The sequence below is a fragment of the Anthonomus grandis genome, chromosome 2 (assembly GCF_022605725.1).
Source record: "Anthonomus grandis grandis chromosome 2, icAntGran1.3, whole genome shotgun sequence".
Classification (NCBI taxonomy): Eukaryota; Metazoa; Arthropoda; class Insecta; order Coleoptera; family Curculionidae; genus Anthonomus; species Anthonomus grandis.
In genome coordinates, this window is record NC_065547.1 from 44,347,572 (window position 1) to 44,370,194 (window position 22,623).

At 31.6% G+C, this 22,623-nt stretch overlaps 3 protein-coding genes and 1 long non-coding RNA gene across 9 annotated transcripts in view; 1 reads left to right on the forward strand and 3 right to left on the reverse strand.

Annotated features, from left to right (window-relative positions):
• LOC126733453 (LIM domain kinase 1) overlaps positions 1–1,590 on the reverse strand; it is a 44,291-nt gene extending 42,701 nt beyond the window's left edge. Inside the window, exons 1-3 of one of the 4 annotated variants that reach the window (XM_050436763.1) lie at positions 1,415–1,590; positions 531–654; positions 357–471 (exon numbers count right to left, since the gene is read on the reverse strand). In XM_050436763.1, the coding sequence (XP_050292720.1) occupies positions 357–471; positions 531–654; positions 1,415–1,436 (261 nt within the window). In that variant the 5' untranslated portion in view covers positions 1,437–1,590. The remainder of the gene's footprint in view (positions 1–356; positions 472–530; positions 655–1,414) is intronic. The other 3 variants (XM_050436765.1, XM_050436764.1, XM_050436766.1) reach the window with 3 other exon arrangements.
• Positions 1–22,623, reverse strand: part of LOC126733480 (uncharacterized) — a 264,393-nt gene that overhangs the window by 51,459 nt on the left and 190,311 nt on the right. The window lies entirely within an intron of this gene.
• Positions 2,435–21,625, forward strand: LOC126733460 (histone-lysine N-methyltransferase PR-Set7-like). Of its 2 annotated transcripts, none has more exons than XM_050436776.1 (6): positions 2,435–2,704; positions 13,598–13,790; positions 13,857–13,981; positions 14,042–14,342; positions 20,280–20,427; positions 20,486–21,625. In XM_050436776.1, exons 1-6 carry the CDS (start codon positions 2,686–2,688, stop codon positions 20,549–20,551), a joined length of 852 nt encoding a protein of 283 aa, XP_050292733.1. In that variant the 5' UTR covers positions 2,435–2,685; the 3' UTR covers positions 20,552–21,625. The 2 variants fall into 2 exon arrangements, with proteins under 2 accessions (XP_050292733.1, XP_050292734.1); XM_050436777.1 differs by having other exon boundaries at positions 2,435–2,695.
• LOC126733457 (serine-rich adhesin for platelets-like) lies at positions 9,039–10,737 on the reverse strand. 2 transcript variants are annotated; one of them, XM_050436771.1, is made up of 6 exons: positions 10,419–10,737; positions 10,128–10,366; positions 9,912–10,069; positions 9,503–9,831; positions 9,310–9,451; positions 9,039–9,258 (listed from the first exon to the last, which is right to left on the reverse strand). In XM_050436771.1, the coding sequence occupies exons 1-6, from the start codon at positions 10,596–10,598 to the stop codon at positions 9,062–9,064; spliced, it is 1,245 nt and encodes a 414-aa protein (XP_050292728.1). In that variant the 5' UTR covers positions 10,599–10,737; the 3' UTR covers positions 9,039–9,061. The 2 variants fall into 2 exon arrangements, with proteins under 2 accessions (XP_050292728.1, XP_050292729.1); XM_050436772.1 differs by having other exon boundaries at positions 10,128–10,390; positions 10,455–10,603.

The window sequence follows — 22,623 nt, forward strand, 5'->3', positions numbered from 1 at the left end:
ATTTTTTTTTAACCTTTATGTTATCATATTGAAATATTGAATAAATCAGATTATGATCCGTGATTGTTTCTGCTATGGAAAGCGACTCTGAGTTTAATGACACCAAATCATTACTGCAAATTATATAATCAATAAGGGTACCATCACCAGTGTTCATGTTAATTCTTGTTGGTTCTGTAATATACGCTGTGAAACATTGAAATATTCTAAAATAAATTTTAATCTATTTGAATATGTATTTTGTTTTAAAAAATCAATATTGAAGTCGCCTGTTATAATTACGTAATTGAAACTTAAAGTTAACCTAAAAAGATCCTCCAAGTTATCTAAAAAAAAAGCTGGACTTTACTAAATACCTGACTGCACTGTTGACAAGCCTCCCCATACCGGCTCCAATAGTCATCTTTACAAAATAAGAGACCATCTTTTTCAAAATACCAATTTGATAGGGCAGCATCACAGGCAGAGCATCTAATAATAAAAAAGATAAATTTTAATATCTTTTTATTGTTTTCGATGAATGTATTTACCGAAAACAGTCCATATGCCACTCCTGACCCAAGGCGGAGATGAACTCTTCATCATCAAGAAGATTAAGGCAGCCTGAACAGAAATTACCTTCTGTTGGGGATGGAGACGTTACCCCATCTGGGTCTAAAAATATAATGGATTTGTGCATTTCAATTTTAATTGAGTGGAAAATATAATTCAGAAGAAAACAGATGGTAGGCTCTTAAATAAGTTCAATTGAACATTAAAAAAATATACAATCAATAGTTTGTCCATTTTTGAGTTGATCGAATGTGAATAAATACTGGTAATCAATCATTCCTTCCTGAAATATTGTGATTTCCTGAAATCATAATAATAGTTAAATGGGGACCATGTTGTCAAATGTCTCATTTTAAATTTAATGTTTTTTTTTATAATTAGTTACTTGATGATAAGGAGTTCTACAATGTTTCTCCTTACAAGTCAATATAATAAAAATAAAACTCAATTTCCTTAGCATTTACTAATCGTCGATAGAAATGAACTTATTTTAGAGTTTTCATTATGAGTGGCAACAGTGCCTTAGCAGGATTTCTGCAAAGCCAAGTGCACAGGATACAAAACAAGAAAAACAATGTTTTGCAAATTATACAGGATCTTCTACTAGGAACTTTTTAATGAAGTTTGGTTTTTTACGACAAGGAAAACATGTTTTAATACAGTCCAAAGAACCAAACGTCTTATTAAACGTAAAAATGGTGAAATAAAAAACATATTTTTTCTTTTGACATTTCCTTCATCCCACGCAAACAAGGAAGAAGCAAATAATAAGAACAATCAAAGGGGAGGATCAAGCTTAAAGGTTTTATCTATAATCATATAATCAAATAATCTTAATTTATAAATGGGCAAAATGTGTTACCGTTTTCACTATCTTCTTGCATTTTAAATTGTTTTTATTCACACCAAAACAAAAAGCATCTTTCTGGGAGCTCTTTGACTTTGACAGTTTGACACTTCTTTAATTTAACATTCAAGAGCCAGTTTCACGCTGGGTTAGGTGAATAACAACCTTTAACCCGGACATGCACTTCATTGCTTTAAAAAAAGATTTTGCTTTTAGTAATAATTCGGTAACTAATTTATTTCGACTATAAGGAGTTTCTATGAAACTGCAGTATAAACCTTGCAATAAGTAAGATAACGATATCATTCAAATGTTATGGTTTAAGTTTCCCGCACATTGTGGTCACGTGACTTTGACGGAAATCAGCTGATTAGTGCTGGGCAATGTTGATCGATGTGTTTGCCATCCATGGAACTCCTAAGGTCTTTAAAAAAAAATTATAGGCTTGGATCGCGTTCGCCTCTGTAAGGTCAGATCCCAGCTTTAGATTTTGACCGATTTTTCTATCTGGAAGTATCTCGTTAAAGCAGAATTCAGGAAATCCCCACAAGTCCGGTAACTCACTCTAGGAGAATTGCCCACTGACAAGTGCCAAGTTATTTTTTTGTTTGTGCTTTCGTTCGTGAGTTTCGTGGTGTATTTGAGTTTTTTTGTATTTTGTTAAATATAAGATTTTGACTTTGTATATCTATGCACTATTCAGACCCAGACTAAATTTCAATTTATAATTGAAGCATGTATTATTTAATTTTGATTAAGTCGGTCATCGATGCTTTCCTGACATCGATGTTTTCTATTTTACAACCGATGTTTTTAAGGTATCGATGTTTTCGTTCGATGTTCTTCAATTAATATGTCAATTAATTAATCAACATCAATTAATTAAAATGTCACAAACGTTAACATTTTTTTTTTCAACTAATGGCAACACTGTATTTCTTTGGCAACGACCATGTGTTGCTTAGTAACCATCAGTGTTGCCAACGATCTTTCTGATTGAAAAAAGTAATATGCCAAACAAACGTCAGTTATGTCATATTACAATGTCAAATTTTCCTAAACAAAACCCATGGATGGTTCGTTGCATTTGGGCCTAAAACAAAAAAATTAATTTTTAAATTAAAAATGTAAATAGTTTAAATAATTCGGCTTTTTTATGTGTAGCAGATTCTCCTTAAACAATTTACATATAATTAAAGATTCTGTCAATTTATCTATCTGTCTATTTATCTATTGTGATTATAATAGTTGTGTCTTTCCTATAATAGTGAAGAAAACTGAGAAAGATGGTTCGCGGTAAGTTATGTACGTATTTTCTTATAAATTTTCTTCACATTTTAATATTCTGCAGTTCTTATGTTATTGTAATTCTCATTGGAGTTGGTGTCTCATTTCAGAAATTTCCTTTTATCACAAAATAACCTTCAAATATCTCTATGAATGAAAACAGTTTAAAATACAAAGGTCTATTTTCAAATTTAAACATATCTCTGGATTCCTTAGCATATTTATATATTAACTATACAAGACCCAAATAGAATAAATTAATTTAAAGCCTATTGATCAGTAACTTTTTAAAGTTTTTAAAATATCACTAAATTCAACCCACCTAAACTGCTAGCTGAGAGTTATATTGCAAAAATGTTAAAAGTAAGACATTTTTCAGGTTAAATTAGTACAGTGATGTCTAATGGATTTATGCAAATAAATAAGATAAAATTCTCCTTAGAATAATGATTAATGTGTTATCAAATTATTATCTACAATATTTTCCAAAAATATCTACAGTCAAATACATAGAAATCTGTAGGTTATAATTTGTTTTTGATTAGAAATCTACTAGGAAAAGAATCTGATTTATATAATATATAGAGAAATAGTGGGAAGCAGAAAACATACAGATTCAAAAATGGTGTTTTACTTGAAAGAAAAAAAGAAGAAAGCAATAAAATACAATAATAGGGATTATTAATAATATGGATTAAAAACACAGTTAAGAAGTTTAATTATTATATTTTGTTCATGCAAGGTTTGAAAACCACTTTCTGAATTCACATTATGAAGTAAGATATGCTGGCATGAGTTTACACATAGAAATCATTGGCATTTTAGTAATCACAAAAATATGGTCATCAGTATTATTCCTTCCTTTAAGAAACTTGACAGATCTTGGGCACATTTATGATTAAAAAGGATGCATGTTTATACTAGACAAACAACTTCAGAACACATATTTAGGATTCGATTAAATATAAAATACCTTTATAAATATAGTAGAAACAATACTTAAATATTATTGAGTATAACAATCAAACATTTAAAATGTATGAGTAATATCTCTGCCCAATAAGAACATTTTTAACATAGCATTTAAATGAGTTAAAATAAATTAAAAAAAGTATTTCCATAAAATAGTAATTTACCCTGAAATACTAGATATTTGATTTGCAATTCCCTTGTATTGTCATTATTATATTATGGAGACATTGTTTGTGGCAACTCTTTAGCCATGTCTTTTTTAAAGATACAAAAATTGAAAAATACCTAGTTGAATGCATCTTTTTGTTAACATATAGTATAGGATCATGTTACTCCTTATCTGAAAAAATGTCATAAGGATAATTTATTTATTTAATATATCAACAGGCTTTGGCCCAATATTACAAAAAAATATAAGAATAATAATTGGATGATTAAACTAACCTAACCTAACATACAATTAAAGCTTAGAATATAAAGATTACCTATAACTTGGAACAATCAGTTCAGAGAGAAAAAAAAAAAAGACAATACTTATAGTTAACACAAAGGAACAATTACCATCACAATTCACAACACCTTATAGTTCTAGTTTAAGACAGCATTATCAATTAATAAGATTTAATTTCTTAATGAACCCTGTGCGCCCCTCAAAGCAATCAATTACATCAGAATACTGATAAGCCAGCCTAACAGTCCTTGCCAGAAAAGAATTGTGACCATAATTTGTGCGGTGTGATTGGCTGTAAAAAGAAGTAACTTGCCTTGTTGACCTAGGTGGAACATAAAGACCTATTTTATTAAGAAGTGCAGGACAAAAGCTTTGAGAGTGAAGGATGTTGTAAAATACTTTCAAATCTTTATGTCTACGACGAGTTTCAAGACTTCTCAAATTCAATGAGGCTTCCATTTGCTGGTAGTCAAACTCATCCTGATAATTTATAGGTACTCCATTTTGCTTAAAGGCAATATATCTTAAGAATTTATATTGTACACTTTCAATCTTATGAATATGATTATTATAGTATGGAGACCAAACACAGGAACTGAATTCTAGATGAGGACGCACAAGTGCACAATAGAGCAAACAAATAGATGAAATATTATAAAAGTCCCTTGAGCACCTCTTGATAAATCCAGGTAACTGGTAGACTTGGTAACTGCCCCCGAAATGTGTGGAATATAACTTAAAGGGCTATCCAGTGTCACACCTAAATCCTTAATATGAGAGACAGATTTCAATATGGTGTTACCAACAAAATAGGAGTGGTTTAGGGTTCGACCCACCAGGTAGGACTCAAGCCATTTCAGCAGTGGATCCCCAATCCCTGATCTTTTCAACTTAAAGATCAAAAGCCTGTGATTAACCCTGTCGAAAGCCTTGGAGAAGTCGGTATACAAAGAGTGCACTTGATACCCCCTCTCCAAGGACTCAGACAGAAAATCAGTAAAGGATAGAATATTCAGTTCCGTAGAACGTCCTGCAATAAAACCAAATTATTCATCTAATAATTGGCCCTGAAGAAAAGATGTAAGGACAACACAAATAAACTTCTCAAACAATTTAGGAATTGTACTAAGAATACTGATTGGTCTATAATTCTGAACCTGCGAGCTGTCTCCAGCTTTAGGGATACGTGTGATAAAACTGGTCTTCCAGTAGTCTGGAAAAATACCGGAAGTTAAAGACAAGTTGAAAATAATAAATAGAGGTCTCGCCAATAAAAAACTACACTGCCTTAGAAAAACCGGTGGTAAACCATCAGGTCCAGGACCCTTAGTCACATCCAGTCTGGACAGTTCGGTGTAGATATCTGAATTTGATATTTTAAGACTAGAGAGTTGAGAATGGTTAGAAGTCAAATCTTGAGGAATAATGCACTGTTTGTCAGTGTACATTTCTGAAAAATATTCTGCAAATAAGTTCACAATGCCCTCACCTGAAGAGCAGGTAGTACCATTGTAAGAAATCACACTGGGAATTGCAGAGCTGCCCTTTCTAGAGCGCACAAACTTCCAAAAGTTTCTCAAGCTGCTATTCAGGGAAAGCTCTGTAGCATAAATATAATCATCATAACACTGTCTTTTTAAGGATTTACATCTAGCCCTAATATTACAAAACTTAACATAATCAGAGTTCAATTTTGTGTTCAAAATTGAACTATCGAGGGCCAGATGAGATGTGCTCAGCTTTAGACCTGAACTTTTTTTATTAGACTTGCAACAATTTATACATTTTAGCTCATTTGACCCACAATCTTTATAAGAATGATTCTCTGCGCATCTAGAAAAAACTTTTGACATTGAGCAGTTTTTGGCTAGATGGCCAAAACCCATACAGTTAAAACATTGAATGAAATGAATATGATTAAATACCCATGCCCTTGACCAAGCTCTATTAAGTTTTTCTTTCCTTAGTAACAAGTTATGAGTTTTTGGATCTACCTCTAGAATTAAATCTAAGTTTTTATATTTATTTTCACTTTTCTTCACAATTTTCATGAAAAAACCAGCATGCTCTTGTATGGCATTCCAACGAACAATCTGATCCACTATGTCGGTGTCACTATCATCCATGGATATGTCTGTGGATTTTATGTTGATAATCTTAAGCTTCGGTTTTCTTTTAACTGGTTTACAAAGAAAATTTACAAAAATTTACAAAGTCAGCCATCATATTAATGGGAATTAATTTTTAACTTTTTCCATGATCAGATAAACAATATGAGAAATTGACACAAGTTAGGAATTTCACATCAAATCAAATATTTATTTATTGTTTTACATAAATAAAATGTCATAAACAAAGCATAAAGTACATAAACAATAAACACAATACAGTTACTAAATTAAAATAAGTCCAAAAGACAGATAAGTAAACCACATAAATAGATTAAAACATGTTAACATAGAAATATCACAATAAAGTTCTTAAAAATGCCTAGTTAAAAACTGTAAATTTAAAAAGCTGCACTACCCAGTGTTCACCATCCCAAATGACAGGGAATTTCAAAAAAATTTGCCAAGAGACTGATAGGTATCAACAATCTTCTCAACTGTCTCTTGAATATTCTAGGGATAGGGAGTTCTCAATCAAAATTAATTAATACTGTCTTAAATTATCAACTTTTTTGTTAAGGTTGAGGTAGGCTGGGGATTGTGTATTGTAAGCCAAGCAGTGTCAAGAACAAACAGGCATGGAAGAGTTAATATTTCCTCTTGGACAAAAAGTGGATGACAGGAAACCCTGGAATTTACCCTACAAATGTACCGAATGGCCCTTTTTTGGATAATAAACAATATTTGAAGAATATAACTGCCAGAGTATCCCCAGAAGGCAATACTGTACGAGAGATGGGATTCAAAAATGGATAATAAACAAACAAACTATTGAAAAATCATTTCAGTATCTGAGAATTTAGATATGTGAAACAAGTTGCCCAATTATATTAAAGGATAGTTCATCAAACAAATTTATTGCATATGTTAGGAAGATTCTTTGCAATTCTTAATTATTAGTTTAAGCATCTTAACAATAATCGGCAATTACAATAACATTTTGTTAAAACTTGATATAATTATTATTTGTGTGTGAAAAGCATCTTGATTCCATATAACTTTGTTTAATAAAGCATTTGTAATTTTGTCAATCGAAGACAAATTTATTTAGATATTTACTATAAATTTAAGTTTTTTCCCACTATATGTATCCGGCTTGAGAGATCAAGAAATGGAACCAGATACTTTGCACCAAAATTTTATAATTGTCTTCCAACAAACATAAATATCTCTTATATCTCTTAGCCTTCCGCAGTTTAAAAAACAAATAAAAATGCATCTTTTGAGGGGTGCATTCTACTCATTTGAGGAGTACTTCTTATCCCAATTTTAATTTTAATCTTATATGTTAATATTGTCTTAATAAGAATGTATGTTAAGTGTTTTAGGTTTAGTGCAAATATTGTGATTAGATGTTATATTTTATCTGCTTTTGGGCAAAACTTGTTAATTTGTATTTTATCTTTTATCTTTATTTGCAAGTAAGTGACTTGACTTGTAATAATGCATTGTATGTATATTATTATTAATAAATACTACTACTACTACTACTACTACTATCTCTGCATACTGAAATTAGGAATACTTTACAGTTAAATCTTAAAAATAATAATTAACAATTCTCTAAAATGTTATTATTATTGTATAATTTGATTAGCCTTTAATTTTTTCATCATTGCCTATTGTTTTATGATCAACAAGAAAATACAAGTTTCTTTGTGCTGTGTCATCAGTAAAGAACATTGTTTATATTTTAGTTTAGCAATTTGTTGTTATGGTATTTCATGAGCAGTGATTGTGATTCTTTGGGAATAAGTGAGGATGATACTTAACAAATGTTACAACTGACAAAAATACAGTAATGGGGCAGTGAAAGTGAAGAGCATCTTTTACTACAACTTTGAAACTATCAGAGTAGTAGAAAAAAATTCATCAAATTATAAATTTTTGTGACTTAAATTCGTTTTGGGTGTCTCTACTACCATCCCTTATCATAATGGCATTATTTGTGTAACGTAACTTTACAAGCTTTTATACAGGAATTGAGTGTCTAACCATTACAAAGACTTGCAGCAATGCAAGCATCACTTGCAGTTAATAAAGTTGGAATTTGTTCAAAATAGATTTTTAAAATATTTATAGAGATTTGGTATTCATGTGAACTTAAAACCAGATATAGAAGGAAAAGGCATGCACCTTTGCTTCACTTTTAAAATCACAAATGGTGTGATTTTCTCTCTTGTAACTTCAGGAAACCTGACTGATATTTAAATTCAAATTATGGCTCTAATATACCATTAATAAAATTATTAATTATTTTGATCATTATCATATCCATTGAGATATTCATCTAAGTGTATTATGCCAAAAAGTAAATGCTGCTCAAACACTTGATATATCTTCTGTGTCTTTTTGTTATTTTGAAAAATGTTATCAAACCAGTTTAATCAGCGTTTAACTTTACACAATTTTTCCATCTGTTCAGCTGCTTCAGAGCATTAAACAAATATCGTTATTTAACTTGGATGAAACCATGTTCTATTACAAAAATTAACTAACTACATCATAGGTCATTTGCACACAATTGGAACAACATAGAACCCAATGTCGCACTCTGTGGAAATGTGTAATATATTTCATATTATTCATTTCTGTTCAAAATTGTAAATACTTTTCTTCAATTTTTTACTATATACTACAAAAAGTTACAAGAATAATGGATAAAACTAATTTAAATATTTCCTGTAGATAGCTGTTTTTTATTAATTAAATTTAAAAAAGTGTAGTAAGTAATCTTGTGATAACAAATACAATTTTTCCATTTAATTAAAAAAAATTAATTTATTAATCAGGGTTGACACTGAATATAAAAGACTCCTGATCATCTGTGCTCTCTATTGCACTCAAACTTATCTTTTTGATTTGATTATCACTAGCAACAGAGTTCTTATCGGCATTAATTTGTTGAAGAAGGTCTAATGGAACTGTTCGATTTTGCGCTTTTAACTTTGAGCCTGTGGGTACAGATGTTCGTCTTTTGTCTGAAAATTTTCATTGTTAATTATGTTCTAAAGTAATAATAATTTAACAACGTTTAGTGTTATTAGCATCCAATTGACCCTTTAAATTTGCTAAGAACAAGTTCCTTGATTTTTCCAAGCTGTTTTTTCTGTGATAGTCTGAGTCCTGAGGCGTTACTACTAGATCTGCGGATCCCTCATTTACCAAGTGACTCTATAATAAGCAATGTGTATTAAAACAATATTTATTTGTAATTCTTATTACCTCTTTGTTTATTTTTGATTGAACTTCTGTGATCGTTGGCATTTTATCGGAATCAGAAGTGGAACTTTTTATTTTATTAGTATCCGAACCAGACAGGCTTGCAAGTTTGTTGGTCTTAGAACTAGTTGCGGTTGAAAGCGTGTTTACATTAGAACCAGTCATGCTCGAAATTCTGTTGGTATCAGAACCTGTTGCGCTCCGAACTTGGTTGGCATCAGAACCTGAAGGCTCTGATAATCTATTGGAAGAGGTAGGCTCCATTTTGATGGAATTTGCAAGCAATGCTGCATGCTTAGTTCCTTTCATTGCTGATGGTACCATAGTGGATCCTACAAAAATTCTTTTTCTGATATTAAAAGTATTTTAAAGATAAAATGCAAGAATTCAAGAGTATTTTGATGTGACCTACCAGCACTTGTCGAAGGACTCCATTTAGTAGTTTGCGAGTTATCGCCTTCATTAGAATTGGTTTTACCGACAAGAGTCTTAGAAGTACTCTTTGATTTTTCTTTGGTTGGTTTCAAATCTACTTTCGCGTAGCAAGGGCATTCATCAGGGCATAAATCTCTGTGAAAAGTATTTGTAGCTTATTCAATAAGGTTATATTGTACATCTAAATTCTTACCCTCCAGATTTAACATAAATCGTATTAAGATCGTCGCCTTCAGGTCCCATCTCACCTCCTGGTGAGCTTGTGCCGATCTTCTTGTTCATTATACCATCTAAATCTTGCTGGGTTTTCTCAACAATTATCCTTAGTTTATTTGAGCTATCTACAAGCTGTTCATAATGCCCTCTAATCTCATCTATGGTCCTGTCATAGTTGGTCTTCGCTTTGATCCTCATTGAAAGGCTCTTGTTGATCTAGAAGCTAATATTAACTCAGATCTGGAAAGAAAAAAACTCTTTAACCTACCAGGCATAACTTATAAGTAAGCCTCTCAATCTCAACCTCGACTTTTTTCCTTTCCACATACTGCTTCTGTATAATGGTCTCTAAGTGATTTCGTTCCTCTTCGATGCTACATAGGTACTTAACAATTCCTTGGTTATTAAGGTTGAGGACTTTGCCAGTTTCTTCTATGCAGTCAACCATTTTCTTTAAGCCACTATGCTTATTTAAGCTGTAAAATTTGGAAATTCTAATAACATTGTAATGCTAATATTAGGGTTGGAAAATCATTCTTGAATTTTTATGACTGATGGGGGATTGAGTGAAGGGTGACAGACGCGAACAGGTGAAAATACAGGAGGCAGCAAAATGCAGATTCTAAAGAGGAGGTGAAATGAATCCGGTTCTAAATTGACATAACAGTAAAACAAAAAAGTCCAAAAAGTCAGTCAAGTGAGAGAAGTACACAAAAGAACTGAAGTTAAACAGTATGATGAAGACCTTACAATTTATTTATTTATAATGTATATCAATAGTGAAAAGTGCTAGTACAGATATTTATTTATTTATTTAATCTTAGTATCAACAGGCTAAAGCTACTTACACATACCAACCTAAATACTAAGTAATATAAAATATACTATGTTAATAGAAAAAAAAAACAACTAAACACTAAAGTAAAATGTGCCAACTAAGTTATATCTGACATTTACATAACACACATATTAAAATAATGAGGTAACAATGATTGCATGATTAAGAGTATTTAAAGTTAATACAAAAACAATTAAAAAAAACGTACGGGCCACTTGAAACTCTCTTACAACAGGATTAAAAAAAAACGTAAGAGAAACAGGATGTTATGTTCCAAAAAATTGAAAATACCATCAGATGTACTCAGTTTCGTTCGGAATCCAAATTGCTGATGGTTAAGAACATTATGCCGTTTCAGAAATTCCATCATCCTAGTTTTTACCAATCTCTCTACAAGCTTGCCAAGCATGGGAAGCAGGGCTATGGGTCTAAAATTTGATGGGTCATCATAGTTTCCACCCTTAAATAATGGTATAATCAAGGCATCTTTCAGTAAATGTGGAAAGGACCCACTTGGAAGTGAAACATTTATCACCTCAGCCAAAGAATCAAGGGTTGGTAGCGGTAGAGCTATTAGGACCTTTAGTGACAGCCCATCCCATCCAGAAGAGTTCTTATTTTTCATTGAGGATAGAGCCTCCATTATTTCACTAGAATCTGTTGGTCTAAAGAAAAATGTTTCAGGCACCTTAATGTTGTGTAAGTATGAGCGCGGATCTCTAGCAGACTGAGGCAATAATATTGATAGACCCAAAGCAACACCCTGAAAAAAATTATTGAGTGTTTCGGCCGACGCCGTGCTATTAGAAACAAAAGGGTTCCCACGTTCACCTCGTAAGTCATTAAGAATTTTCCAAGACTCTCTAGACTTATTTCTTGATTGGTTTATTTTACTTGAGTAGTATAAGTTTTTTGCCAGTTTCACTCTATCGCAATAAATTTTGCGATATCTATTAAAGTAGGATATGAATCTGGAGTTGTCTAGGGCAAACTTTCTTATTGAGTGCAAACACCGAAGATTTTTACCAGAAATTAAGAGACCCCTGCTATAGCAGGGTCTTCTCCTTTTTTCCCTAATTGTCATTATGGGGAAAGTTGACTCAAAAACATCCACTAAAGTTGAATGGAAATTATCAAAAGGATCACTGTTGTCAAGTATGATACCATTCCAGTCTATTGAATTACAACATTCTTTAAATTTACAGAAACTTTTTCTAGTGAACAACCTTCCGCTTTTTTTTTTCATTTTCATAATAGTGATAGGGCGATAATTTTTTATTTCATGTCTAGAGCTGGATTTGTGAATAGGAAGAATTTTACTAATCTTCCACTTATCTGAAAAAGTTGAGGTTTTGATGATTAAATTAAAGAGATGTTTAAATGGTTGTAAAAAATAATCACGACAGCCCTTCACGATATATGCCGGAATGCCATCAGGACCTATTGCTTTATTAACTTTAATCCTGCTGGCCGCTTTAAGAATTTCATCTTCGGAAATCATTTGGGCGCAGAAAAATGATTGGGCTCCATCTTAGAACATTGAAAATCTTTCAATGTTCTAAGATTTCTTCAAACAAGAATCTTCTGCTTTTTCACTTTTTGAGATACAGCTTCATTTGTGACAAAAAGGGGCAATGAAGGATGTAGAGTAAGAAACCCTAACATTTTTACTCTGTCAGCAGATAATGGGAAAATTTGGGAAATATAGCAGAGAACTCTCTAATTACTTTAAAGTCTAGAACACAGTGAACGTATGAGTAGTTTTGTCATGAGGCCTCATGACATGATATGTGAAGTATGAAGGTATAAAAGCTTCAATGAGCTAAGACTTTAGACTTATATTATCTGAGCCAGTAGAGACTGATTTGATTCTATAAATATTTTTAAAACATGAGCAGAAGTAACTTCTGAGAAGGTAAACTTAGTATCTCTCAAAAAATACCATTTTATTATCTTCTATAGTGTCTTTCAGTATCATATCGCAACATAGAGCCCATACAAGCACTCAGCAGTATTTTTATGATAAGCCTCAACAGTAGGACTTAATCGCAGGTACAAAATTGTTATAAAGGATAAAACTCTGTTATATTCATATCAACCTGAAACTAAAAAAAAATACTATTCAGACAAGTTGTTCACAAGGTTCACTTTATTTAAGTTGTTCACTTCATTTTTAAATTATAGTTTATATCATGTGTTCATATCTTAACTGAATTTTTAATTTTCCTGAATTCTTTCTATATAATAATAATTATAATAATAATAAAGACTTTATTTTTACAAATTAAGTTAGATTTACAAATAATTCTATCCTTAACATAATTGTACTATTGTGAAAAGGGACAAAGTCCAGATGTAGAAAACCTATACAAATAGTTGAAGAAGTAGTCCATACTTGCATACCTTTTGGATTTTAATCTTTATCTTATAACTTTCCTTGGTTCTTTATAGATCCCTAATGATAGACATGTTATATGTCTGAAACATGTAGGATGAATAATTTTTAAATAAATTTAGTGGAGGATCACCGAAGCATTTTTAGTTACCCATTGCTATACAAATAGGTTTATCTATCCTGCTCTACTTATATGACTCAAATACTTTTTCAGCTTCGGCCTCAGCTACAGCAGCACTGCCCACCACACCCATTCAGATGCAAACCAGGCGTCAAAAGTTGCTCAATGGATCAATGACGTCACCCCCAACCCCACATAGAATAGAACTAAGGGCCGAGAGTAATGAGGAAAATAATCGTAAAAAACCGCTTATATGTCAGCCTCCTGCTCCTAAAGCTAGAAAAAAGTAGGTGCTAACTTATAAGCTTAGTGTACTTTGATTATTTTGAACAAAAAATATATAATTTTTCAGATTGATTAACAATCATATAGGAACGAATAATAATTGTAATAATAACAATAATGGAGAAATCAAAGAAACGATAAAAAGCAACGGAACCAATAATCATAAATTTAATGGGCAACAAAAATTAACAGGTAATTAACTCGGCTAAAGTTCAATGGCCAGTTTGGGTCGAACTGTTTCTTTATTCGTAGAATTTTTCCCTGTAAGACGATCGGTTAGAAAAACGAAAACGACTGTCCTGGAAGAGCAACAGATGGCTCTCGAGAAAATGGTGCGAAACAAGATCGAAGACGGACTGGAAGTGAGAATATTTAAAGACAAGGGCCGAGGAGTGGTCGCCGCTAAACCGTTTCAAAAAGGGGATTTTGTGATAGAGTACAGCGGAGAATTGGTCGATATATTAGAGGCTAAGGAGCGTGAGGAATTGTATGCCCAGAACGAGAACGCTGGCTGTTATATGTATTATTTTAAGCATAATGGGATACAGTATTGGTATGTTCAATTATATAATTCTTTTATAAAAATTACACAGTAAAATTAATATTTTCCAAAGGTACATATTACAAATATCCAATAGAATTTTTTCAGGGTAATTTAAATAACTAGGTATTTCATCACATAGACTATTTGACAATTCAGAGATTTAGGATGAAGACTTTCTTTGTTCATGTTAAACAAATAGTTTTGCAAAGTAATTAGTAGACACCAAAAAGAAAGACTTTCTATTTCAAAATGTTAGTAAAAAGTGATATTATTTTTATAAATGAAACTGTCAGGGTCAAAAAGATAAATAGTTGAAGTAACACACGAAATGTCTGAAAAGTGACTTTTTTTTGAAGAAACGCTTTGAAATATAAAAAAAATGATCAGAAAAGGCTTATGAACAAACTTTGAAAACAATAACGTCAATTCTGAAAATGTTTAATAATAGCGCTGGTCCATTTTTATTTCTGGCTTGTTTTTTTTTTTAACTTCTTTTGGGGTCATTTGTTTTTGTTGTTGTGTGGCTTTTGTTATTTTAAATGTTTGAGGTTAATAGGCATTTGCTGTTAAAGAATTCGTTATCCGCGTTAGTTTGTAAGATATTTAACGAAGGATTTTTGCAATTTAATATGCAGTTTCTCAGTTTTTGAAAAAAAATTAGACCCAAAAGTATTCAGGGGTATTGAGAGCAGTTTTCTGTTATAGAAATGATAAAACCTGAAGGTGAGTTTAAGTAAGATTCGAAACATGATTGAGTGTTTTCTGAGAAATCTTTAATCATCAGCCACTCCAAAAAAACAATATTCTCCTGATGGGTGACATTTTCGACTGGAAGTCGCAATCTATTACAGGCATTTGAGAGCAGTTTTCAGTTATGAAAATAATAAACCCTGAAGATTAATTTGAAATGTGAAACGTCATTGTGAAACAATAGTTTATCAAGATATCCTTAATTATCGAGAGCCACTAAGCAATTTGTTTCTCAGTAGTATTCGACTGATATTTTCAAATGTAAGTCAAAATCTATTTTAGGCACTTGGGAGTAGTTTTCAGTTATGTAAGAGTAAACCTTGAAGATGAATTTGAGTTACGAAACGTTTATAGTGAGACAATAGTTTATTAAGATATCTTTAACTATTGAGAACCACTATCTATAAGCAATTTGTTTCTCAGTGGCATTAGACTAACATTTTCAAATGTAAGTCAAAATCTATTATAGGCAGTTGACAGCAGTTTTCAGTTGTGAAAGAGTAAACCTTGAAGATGAATTTGAGTTACGAAACGTTTATAGTGAGACAATAATTTATCAAGATATCTTTAACTATTGAGAACCACTACCCATAAGCAATTTGTTTCTCATTGGCATTAGACTGACATTTTCAACTGTAAGTCAAAATCTATTACAGTAATTTGGGAGCAGTTTCCAGTTATGAAAAGAGTAAACCCTGAAGATGAATTTGAAATACGAAACGTCATTGTGACATAATAGTTTATCAAGATATCTTTAACTATTGAGAACCACTACACACTTGCAATTTGTTTCTAGTTTTTTCATAAGATCCGATTACATGTAAAAGTTCCTCAAAATCATTAACGTTTCGTCTTGTCTATGTCCAGTTGTAAGAAACCTGATGGTTATTTGACATGGAGACCATGTTACATTATTCACTTCTATTACCAACATGGTATATAAAACCCAGTTTTTGTTTTGACTGGTGCAGTTATTATGCAGTTGAAATTTAAAAATCTGTCTTGTAGTTGCTGTAGGAAAAGTTATTTGGTACATGACAGAATATATTACCGTTTTAAAAGACAGTAAAAAAATATAGCTTACTGAAAAACATAGCTAAATGCACTACAATTGATTTTTTTGTCTATAGGTGGTTGCACTTATTTTCTTTTATTTTGCAGTAGTTACGGTATTTGGATAAGATTATAACTTCGTCTTTGTATTGAAAGGACACCATAATATTCGTAGAATATCACGTCGACTGGGTTTAACCAAATTACTGTATAGAGAACAATGTATATCCATTTCATATTCAATATTTTGATTTGTAACCAGTCTAAGCTCTGGAGCTCACTCGACTCTAGTATGCATTTCTGGAATGGATAACATTCACTCGAGACGGTGTATTAGTAATAGTCTTAGGAATTCGCATTCCTGGAAGCTTGAAACTCCCCATGGAACAATCGAACGGAATTTCTTTTTTGGTGTGGTTTCTTACAGAATTAATTAATAATAGTAAGTCTTTCTTTTAGAAAAAAAAAACTTACATGGTAATACAGAGCGCAGTCTAGCCTAGGGCTACTCTACTGAACACACAACCAACGTACTACTAGAAAATCTACTTGAGTATTTAAATCTACAATAACGTTTAAAATACAAATTACAAATCAAGTAAAAACAAGAAAAATTTACATAAAAAAAAATTACCTACTAAGTTAAATGCAAAAAAAAAGGCATTTTTTAAAAAATTATTCGTGTAAATGCAAAAAAAATTATTCATGCTTCTTATATGGGTTTTCAAATTGTTGTTTACTTAAAATTTTTAGATTTAATAGTAATGAGTTGAACAATTTTATGCTCTTATACGTAAAACTTCTCGGAAACATCTTCGATGCTGGGATATTGTTATAATATTATTATTTCGAATATTTACCGAATTATTTCGAAAAACAAATTTATTTTTAATTTTAGCCGGCAAGGATGAGTTAGTAACTATTTTTATAAAGAAAATTTTTAGATGAAGCAATCTACGATTCTCCATCGTTAACCAATTCAAATTATTAAATATATGAGATATATGGTCATATTTTCTGAGATTGTTAATAAAGCGAGAACAAGTATTTTGTATTTTTTGAATGCGACGATCGATCGAAAATCGCAGTAGTTTAGGTTAGACAACACACGTGACTCGCTAAGAAGTTTACGCAATGGTAAACGTTAGAAATAACGACTGCTTTATAATACAGTGGTGGCCAAAAGTATGGAAACTTTAAACTTTTTCAAAAAATGCAGAAAATATCGCAATGCGAAAACTCTCAAAAATATAAATAAACAGCTTATCAGCAAATAAAGAAATTCCAATGGAGGTAAAGCAAAAAAATGTTGTTTATTAGTTTTGATGAAAGAGGAGTTATTTCTCTGTGGCCAAATGTATGATATTGTTTACTACAAGCTGTTTAACGGTACGATTTTGTTTGAGTGAAGACAGGCATCATGCTTACTTATCTAGTGATTTAAAAAGTAAAATAGTTGAACTATACCAGAAGGGTTATAAACAAATTGAAATAAGTAAAAATTAAAACATTTTAAAAGGCACTGTTTCAAAAATAATTAAAAAAAAAAAAGAAAGAGGAAATGTTTCGGTAGCCCACAAGCAAGGAAGGAAGCCCGGAAGCAAGGAAGACCAAGAAAGTTGTCCAAAAGGGTTATGAAGGTAATGAAAAGAATATCGATGAACGACCCAAAGAAAACTTCAATAGATATTTCTGGAGAAATGAGTGAAATGGGGATTTCTGTGTCTGCTCGCACGGTGCGAAGAAGGCTAAATGAAGTGGGGCTTTTTGGAAGAGTTGCTGTAAAGAAACCACTAATATCAAAAAAAAATAAAAAGGATCGCTTGAAATTTGCACGAGATCATCTTACCTGGTCTCACCAAAATTGGAATACCGTATTGTTTAGTGACGAAAGTAAGTTTCAATTATTTGGGAGTGACGGGAGACGTTATGTCCGGCGACCAAAAGGTACAAGGTATAGCCACAAATACCAAATGCTTACGGTAAAACATGGTGGTGGAAGCGTAATGGTGTGGGGCTGTTTCTCCTGATCAGGTGTTGGCCCCCTGGTTAAAATTGATTGAATAATGGACCGTTTTCTATACAAAGACATATTGGAGAACAACATGTTGCCTTATGCTGAGGAGGAAATGCCATTAAGATAGTTGTTTCAGCAAGACAACGACCCTAAACACAAGTCCCAATTTGTGAAAAACTGGTTAAATGAACAGAGCATTGCTTTAATGGATTGGCCTTCACAGTCCCCAGATCTGAATCCCATAGAGAATTTATGCGATTATTTGGACAGGAAGATTCGAAACCATTCGATTTCAAACAAGGCTCAACTGTGGGAAATACTGCAAACTGAGTGGGCTGCCATTTCCAGTGAAGACTGTCGATTCTATTCCACGAAGATGTAGAGAAGTAATAAATTCGGAGGGATATGCCACAAAATATTAGCAGATTTTGATTTAGATGCAATTTATATAAATAACTTTCTTCAGTTTCCAAACTTTTGGCCAAGAAAATATTAATTTTATTTCATTATCTTTTTATAATACGTTTAATTTCAAATTAATATGTTAAGTTAGGTAATACATTATATATACTTTATCACAATATGAGTAACTTTATTATAGTTCCTGGTTTCTTAAAAAAAAATACAAATTAAAAAAGTTTCCATACTTTTGGCCACCACTGTATCTTTAACGATGAGTATGATTTTGTGTCAACACCTTAACATGTTCTTTAAACCTTAGATAAGAATCTAAAATAACACCTACATTTTTTGCAGAGTTTACAACAGGAAATCTAGTATTATTAATATAAATATTTAAATTTAGGCTCAGAAAATTATGATTTACGTTAGGTCCAAAAACCATTAAAGCGGACTTAACGGATTAAGCTTAAGACTATGATCAGCAGAAAGATTTTAATATGTTGGCAGTGTATAAAATAAAAAGCAATGGTCCCCAGGATAGAGCCTTATGGGATACCAGATAAAAGTTGAATTTGTTCAGAAAAAATATGGTTGCAACAAATTTTTTGATATCTATTAAAGAAATATGAACAACTTAAATTTAGTGACGAAAATCCACAATGCTCTAATTCGGCTAGTTAGCTAATTAGTGCTTGACATTTGCAGTTTATCTTCAGTTCTTAGCAGAAAAATTGTTCGAGTTTTTAGAACATATTCCTCGAGATTCAAGATCATTTACAACATCACAGTACTCCGCCTTAGGGTGTTAGAGATGAGGCTGGATATTTAAAAAATAGTTGTCCTGGACTATATTGGGCAAAGGAGTTTAGTTTTCTAACCCCTTCGTAGTAGACCATTCTTACATTGTATGAGAAAATGCATTGAACACTCTAACTAATATATTTATAAATGTGTTATACCATACACCTTTCGGAAATGAGATAGAAGATATTTATCCTTAAGGGCTCTAAAAGGAAAATAGAGACGAAAAAAGAAATGTAAAAAAAGTATGGGTTATGATATACTAGAATAAATTTACAATTACTAAAAATTAACTTAGTCTTACCTGAACTAGAATTTATAGAAGTTGTTATTCAACTAGGGGCCAGAACGATAGTTAGGTTTAAAAAGCAACTCTCATACGAAAAATTTTATTCAAAGTCAATGAAAAAATAAAGGGTTCCAAATCAGGCTCATTGAATATTAAATAAAGTTACATTAGGTAGAGGGTGAAATTTGATGGCAACATCTAAAATGCGGATGGAAGAAAATATTTAATTTATTTAACGATTTCATATACAAAAACGAGCGTAGAAACTATGGTTTACCTTAAAACTATTATTAAAGTTTACATAACGGGTTGTGTATCGCCTTTAGAATGACCATTTGTTCTTCTTTTACATTTTAGTTCAGGATTTTTTTATAAATAAATGCTTTTTAAATCCAAAGTCGAGTCAGATAGTTGAGCAGCAATACTAGGTTGAACTTCTTTATGTTCAAAACATGTAGGGCATAACAACGCATTAATAAATATATGTTAGCAAGTAGAGGGATTTGACTCGAATTTACCAAAAGAACATCTGGTAAAATTGTGTTCTTTCCTCCCTCTATAATATACTCGGTATAGAAACCTCTGCAGTTATTTATAATACTTTGTTACTTATATTTAAATATATTTTTTATAGCATTGATGCAACAGAAGAGACTGGTAGGCTAGGCCGTCTGGTGAACCATTCCAGATCTAATCCCAACCTCGTCACCAAAACTCTTATGGTTGACAAGAAGCCGAGGCTTGTCCTTATTGCCAAAGAGGATATTAAAGAAGGAGAAGAGGTAGGTTCACTTTATCTGGTGATATTTTTTCCAGAGAAACCTAATTATTTCCTTTCAGATTTTATATGACTATGGTGATAGATCGAAAGAGTCCTTGCAGCACCATCCTTGGTTAGCCTACTAAATATTTACTTAACGTAGTGTTTTAGATTGTTTTTTTTGTTACATGAAGTATCTTATTATTGAATGCAGCTTTTTTTTTGTAAATTTTAACATTTACCACTTTGTGTATCTATTTTGGTTCTGCATTTTTCACCATCGGTTCGGTTATTATACAAAAACGGGGTAGTCGTTGTCTATGACAAAAATACTTACATTGCACTGTCTTTCTAAGAAAGACATTTTATTTGTATTAGTTTAGGTTATAAGGATATTTTAATCACAAAATGCTGTTTTGTGAATTAAAGTTAAGGGATGGGGTGCACTATAGGGTCCATATAGCTAATAAAGCACCATTTAATGACTATAAAAAAATCCCAATGCCGTGTCGTAATATTTACTAAATATTAAGCATTTCCTTTCAGGTATTTTTTGTTACCCGTTTATGTTTAAGCGAGCCTTAGAAGTTCATATCAACTATTTTAACTTACAATAAACTTGTGATATGGAGGATTAATATTCTAAAGAATACATGTTCATCAGATGTGCGTTTGACTATAAGAAGTACTTTAAAAAAAATGTATTTTGTACTAAGGTATTCCACTGAACGAATTTCAACCCGAATTGTTGGCCATAATATTTTTAATTTATTAAGACGAGCCCCAAAGAAATTAAATAAAATTGTTGCCATTTTTTTTTAGAGTTTAGGCCCGTCTTGATTGAATATTTGCTAGAATCTCTGCCTAGTATTAATACCAAACAGTTCATAGTATTATGTAGCTTTTGTAGACAAAGGAGGAAGAAGAATTTAAGGGAATGTTTAACCTACAGCTAAATTTGGTTTATAAACATACATTTATTGTCTCATAAGGTTAAATATCCCCGATAATCATCGATAAGTAATTCGATGGTTCTTTAGAATCTTGGACACATAGTGGCTTATAGACTAAAAATTTTTACCAAAATTGTATAGGAGTGTACTGATAGGAGTCAAAAAAAAATAATTAAAATTGATTTTTACTAGTTTGTTATTCTCGATATTATTGTACGTCGTTTATTGCATTTTTTTGAATGATCAAATAAAGTTATTGAAATTTTAGTTTTTTTTTTAATCTCTTTACTTAATAGTCATATACAGAGCGTCCCCGAAAATGTGGGAAATCTTGGATTCAGGTAGAAAATAAAAAAACAATATGGAACTTTCCTATAGACCCTCCCTCCGAAGATACAGCCCCAGACTGAAATACAGCCCTGCCGCTGAAATGCAGTTTTGCCTAAATAGCTCTTGAAGTACAGTGGGTTCGCGTTAATGTGAACTCAAAAAATTTCGACTTAGTTCGCATTACTGAAATGTTCCCATTATGGAGATTATATTAAAAATAGCTAAAATTAAAATAAAAGGGAACTACATTGTACTTTATTTATGTTTGTATTTATTTATAAATTTATTTATTACAGTTTTAAGCATTATACAAAAGTTTTATTTAAAAAAAGATGTAATTTTTTTTGCGACAGGTTTAAGGCTACAGCCTTTTCTTCTAAACCTTTTAGTGTAATAATGTCCTTTATGTCGACATAGTTTTGATTGGCCCATTGTGTGACAATTTTCAAGGCTGCAAGAGCCCGATGCGTAACTTTTTTTTCTTCAAAAGTTAATATCTCGCAGTCACTATCTTCTGAATCATTGCTATCGAGATTTTCCTCCACTGCGTCTGTATTCCATTCCTCAGTGTCTTTGGGATTATAATCAATCTAAAAACAATCATATCTCAATGGAATTCTAAAACTATTACAGAATTTCTTCTTTTAACTTCCAATTGACTTTGCTATTAAAATAATTAGTACGTGTAAACCTGCCTAATATGAGAAAACAATATTTTTTCAAAATCAGATTCATTGCCACATAAAAACCCATTGTAAAAATAATCGATGTGGAGAGTCTTCCGATTCGCTTGAAAATTAAAAAGGTGAAGAAGTTGTTCCTGAAAGATTCGGTATATCTTTTATGTTATACAATTGCACGAGCACTGAAAGATCAAATAGACTCACGAGTCCTAAATTTTGTTTAATTAAACTGCACGAGCTCTTCTTGGGCGA